The 4569-nt window shown below is 30.4% G+C and overlaps 1 protein-coding gene across 1 annotated transcript; it reads right to left on the reverse strand.

Annotated features, from left to right (window-relative positions):
• Window positions 1–2637: 2637 nt before the first annotated feature.
• On the reverse strand, window positions 2638–4215 carry LOC107961486 (BRASSINOSTEROID INSENSITIVE 1-associated receptor kinase 1). The gene is made up of 3 exons (XM_016897603.2): window positions 4084–4215; window positions 3887–3963; window positions 2638–3223 (listed from the first exon to the last, which is right to left on the reverse strand). The coding sequence occupies exons 1-3, from the start codon at window positions 4164–4166 to the stop codon at window positions 2697–2699; spliced, it is 687 nt and encodes a 228-aa protein (XP_016753092.2). The 5' UTR covers window positions 4167–4215; the 3' UTR covers window positions 2638–2696.
• Window positions 4216–4569: the final 354 nt, after the last annotated feature.

Here is a 4569-nt window from a genome sequence, read left to right on the forward strand (position 1 = left end):
TATATTGCATAAGGGGGGTCCCCACATGCAGTCCACTGAGATAACAAAACATGGGAAGAAGGACAAGGTGGAAGAGGGGGAGAGGACAAGAAGACAAGTGGGGGCCCACAGACGCTTCCCCTTCCCAATCCCAATCATCAACCCTGGGCCCCACTTGGTTCCCTTGTTCCGTGTTTTGTCGGCCCGCCCCCATTTGCCTTTTTCACATTTATTTTCTCAATCCCTCGCATTTCCATTTTTGGTTGATCTTTAGTGTGCATCATTCATGTTTCAAATTTAAAGTTTTCCGGTTGAGTTTCAAGTTCATATTTTTCGAGAAATAGAATTATTGATTTACACTATTTCAAGTAATTTAAGTTATTTATTTCACTATTTTTTTAAATTTAAATAAGTTGAGTATAATCAATTTAAGTTTAAATTGAATGTTGACTTCTAATGATCAAATCAGATTATATTAAATTTGTAATGTTAATATTATTATATTTTAAAGACTTAATGCTCAAATTTACCTTCAAAGGATGTTTTTTTCTCATTTTTGTATGTAAAATTTTTTTTGTTCTATATTGATACTTAATTATCATTTTACTACACAGTTTAACCCATTTTGTGTAACGGTACTAAAAAATTGGTTGCTACATGGGGCTAATAAGATGTGACACCTTTCAACCAATCACAATGTGTCACATGGCACTTAAGTTCATTTAAAATAAAAATATTGACCCACCATTGGCCAGACGTTGAACACCATTTATTGATGTTGACCACTATTGACCAATGTTGGCCATCCACGTTGTGCTATTAGAACGTATCATGCCACCTTTTTTTTGTTTTTTAATAAGGTAAACTACACCGCATGTCACTTTAAAATAGCGTTGTTTCTATTTTAGTCACTCTAATTTTTTTATTAATTTAGTCACTCTAAGTAAAATAATTGATCGAATTGGTCATAATCGTTAAAAATTTCATTAATCCACCAACGAATTGTTGACGTGACATTTTTTTAACTGTTGACTAAAATTAGAAACCTCTCTATAATTAATCTAAAGTAATTTTATTTTTATTTATTTACAACATAAGAACCACCATACCTCATTATCATTTCTCACTCCGTCACCCCTTACTATAAGAATAACCTTATACGACCTCTTCTCCAATATAGGTAATGTAGTCATCTGATGAATTTAAGAAATGGGTGTAGGTATCTTTCACTTTCTTAAGCTGACAAAAAAAAAAACCAGAAGCAGCAAGAGATCTTTAAAATAAAAACAAAAATTGTAAAACTCTTAAATTAAAGGAGGTTGGTCAAAAACTTAAAAAGTGTTACCTTTTTACACTCTTTTGATCTTACCCTTTTATATATATAAATACAAATTAAAAAATCAAAATATTATACAAAAATTGAAAAAAGTTATAAAAATTAAAAATATATATTTAACTTTTAAAAAATTGAAAAAAAAACTTAATTTTCAAAAATATATATTCTAAAAAATTGGTCATAATTTTTTTTTTCAAAAACTCTAAATTCTAAAAATTCAAAATAATATATCTAAATTTCTAAAATAGACAAAGTTGATCAAAAATATATATAAAGTTTTAAATTTTAGAAATTTAGATATATTTTTTGAATTTTTAGGGCACGTTTGGTTCGCTGTATTGGATTAGAGGTGTATTGGAATAGAGGTGTATTGGATTAGAGGTGTATTGGAATAGAGGTGTAATAGCAAATCAACTGTTTGGTTGAATGTAATGGAATAGAGGCGTAATAGTAATCTTGTGTTTGGTTGAATGGAATAGAGGTGTAATAGTATAATGGAAAAAACTAAAATGACTAGAATACCCTTAGCATAAATTGGTTTAGGTAAATAATTATTGTTATTGTTATTAAATTTTAATAAGATTATTAATATCAATAATAAATAATTTAATCATATTTTAACATAATTATTATTAAATATATTATAATTAAAATATATAATTTAATAAAATTCTTAATAATCAATATTCTTATATGAATTTATATACTCATTTCCTTTTATATATTAATATACCACATTAACCAGTTTATATTTATATCAATGGCCAAAAAAATTTGGGAGAAGATTTTTGAGGACGGCTTTTGTTTGCAAATAACATCATTCATTCTGTGGGGAAAAAATTATGAATGAGCCTGCTTATTAATTACCTTTTTTATTTTGTACTGAAGTAGTTGCCACTGGTTCAAAAGTCGATATATATGTAATATTATTAAAATAATATTTTTTATTTTAATTATTTAAAAATATTTTTAATTAATGCAGTGTATATGAATATACACATTTAATTAGTTTTATTTTTAATAAAATTTTTCTAATTTATTCATTCAATTTTAATCACCTTACAATTTATTCATTGTATTATATCTACAGATCCAATTTTAATATATTGAATATTTGTTTTTTAATCAAGTTCTTTACTTGATTATATCTAATGTTCCAATTTTAAAAAATTCGAATATGTATGTGCATGCACATTTATACCAGAATACATATTGAAAGAGAGAATGTGTGAAGGGCAAATGGCTTGATACATAATAGGTCAAACCAGAAGATAATTAAAATTTATTACACATCATACTCAATCAAGTGCTTTTAAGAAAGAAATTGATTGATAACACACATGGACATGCATAAATAAATAAGCAAGGAAAGAAAAGGGAATTACTTTCTATCACTCAAAAGGTCAAAGAGTTTTCCACCATATATCTCAAAATAGCTAAGCCACAATTTAAATCTCTGACTGTGATAAACTGGCTGATGCAAGAATCTAATGAGGTCTTGTGCAGCTCTGAGAGGTAATGGCTGCATGACATCATCATCATTTGCAAGCCGAGCTAGATCGAAAGCCCTCTGTCTTGTAATGAGTTCAAGAAGCATGACACCGTAGCCAAAAACATCAGTTTTCTCTAATGACTTTCCAGTTGATAGGTATTCAGGAGCTATGTGACCAATTGTGCCACGAACATCAGTTGTGACGTGCGTATCTTTGTAGTCCATTAATTTGGCCAACCCAAAGTCTCCGACAACTGCTTCAAATTCCTCATCCAACAATATATTTGCAGCCTTTACATCACGGTGTATAATCTTAGGGTCACAATGATCATGCAAATATGCAAGCCCCCTTGCAGCTCCTAATGCAATCCGTTTCCTTACAGCCCAATCAAGTGGTGCTTGAGATTCCGGACGTTCTAGACAATGTAAAAATCAGATCAATAGATGGTCCATTGTAACAAGAGTTCAAAAAGTATTTGGCATCCACGAATTTCTAACAATTCCACTTCGATTCAAAGACAATCCACATTCACCAAGCACATGAATTTAAAAATAACAAATGTTATAATACAAGTTTCCAGTAGGTGATCAGTAGCTCAGAATATCATCTCAAACTGAAGAAGCAAAAGAGAAGATATTTGATAATTGAGGCTAACAATAGATTTAATAATTAACAGTCAGAAAAAAATTGGCAACCTGAAGAACATACATATGATAAATGGCGCACCAAATACAGAGAGCATAGCACAAATGTGAAACATGAGACTAAAGAAATAAACGAGGAGAAAACAGCCAGTACCTATTAAATAGGAACCTAAAGCCATCTTAGGCAATATTATAATCAGATTTTAGATCTGAGCTCAAAGGCACCTTCTTAAAAAACAGACCCAGATGTAAAAAAGCTCAGGATCAGCAATATACCAAAAAATTGGCAAATGCAAAGAAAAATACAAAGGAATATCTCAACTCCCAATCAAATATCTATATAAATACAAATAAAAGTGAAGCAGGCCTCAAAGTTAAGCACAATTAAAAGCTAATAATAATTATTAATAATAATAATAAAATCGAGAACAAACCTGATGGAATTGGAGCTGTAGGTGTGATAGGAGGCGGCGGAGCAGGTGGAGGATTATTCAACCGATTATTAGCAAAACTGTGAACAAAAGAAGCAGCAATTCAAGAGGCTAGCCTAAGAGTACAGATATGATAAAACAGTGGCGACGAGGATCAGAAGTTAGGGTGGGAGAAACATGAAATAACATAAGAGAAAAACCTGATGGGAGTGAAGAGTGAAAAGGAACCATTAACTGGAATATCTCCTTCTAGCTTATTGTTTGAAAGATCCCTGCATGGCATAATACAACATCCTGCACCATTTAAAATACTGTAAAGAAGATTTATTTCATCACATAAACAGATAACAACAAAGAAGTTAAAATCATATCATGAAAACATTTAAAATACTGTAAAGCGCTAAAGCTCCACTATAACTTGAAAGATTCAAAACAACAAACAGGGTTCAAGACGACAACAGACATGGATGAAGACAACGCATTGGTTAATTTAACCAAACTGGATATCGAGAATTAGAACGTAAAATTGTATCGAAAACTTTCGCATAAATTAGTAAGCGTGCAAGTATCTCTCCAGTGAAGCCAATTACAACACCAAAGCTAATTGAAATTTAAAACAAACAGTCAACCTTATGCCACTGCTAAACCAATCCAATAGCTACTAAATTCATCTAATTTGAATCATA

The sequence above is a fragment of the Gossypium hirsutum genome, chromosome A05 (assembly GCF_007990345.1).
Source record: "Gossypium hirsutum isolate 1008001.06 chromosome A05, Gossypium_hirsutum_v2.1, whole genome shotgun sequence".
NCBI lineage: Eukaryota > Viridiplantae > Streptophyta > Magnoliopsida > Malvales > Malvaceae > Gossypium > Gossypium hirsutum.

What these genes read in the sequence shown, in the direction of transcription:
- LOC107961486 (XM_016897603.2), bottom strand. Translation starts at nt 4,166, where the DNA reads ATGCCATGCAGGGATCTTTCAAACAATAAGCTAGAAGGAGATATTCCA. An exon ending in TCACTCTTCACTCCCATCAG is followed by an intron (nt 3,964 to 4,083) that starts GTTTTTCTCTTA and finishes TTTTGTTCACAG; the next exon opens with TTTTGCTAATAATCGGTTGA. An exon ending in TACAGCTCCAATTCCATCAG is followed by an intron (nt 3,224 to 3,886) that starts GTTTGTTCTCGA and finishes TACATTGTCTAG; the next exon opens with AACGTCCGGAATCTCAAGCA.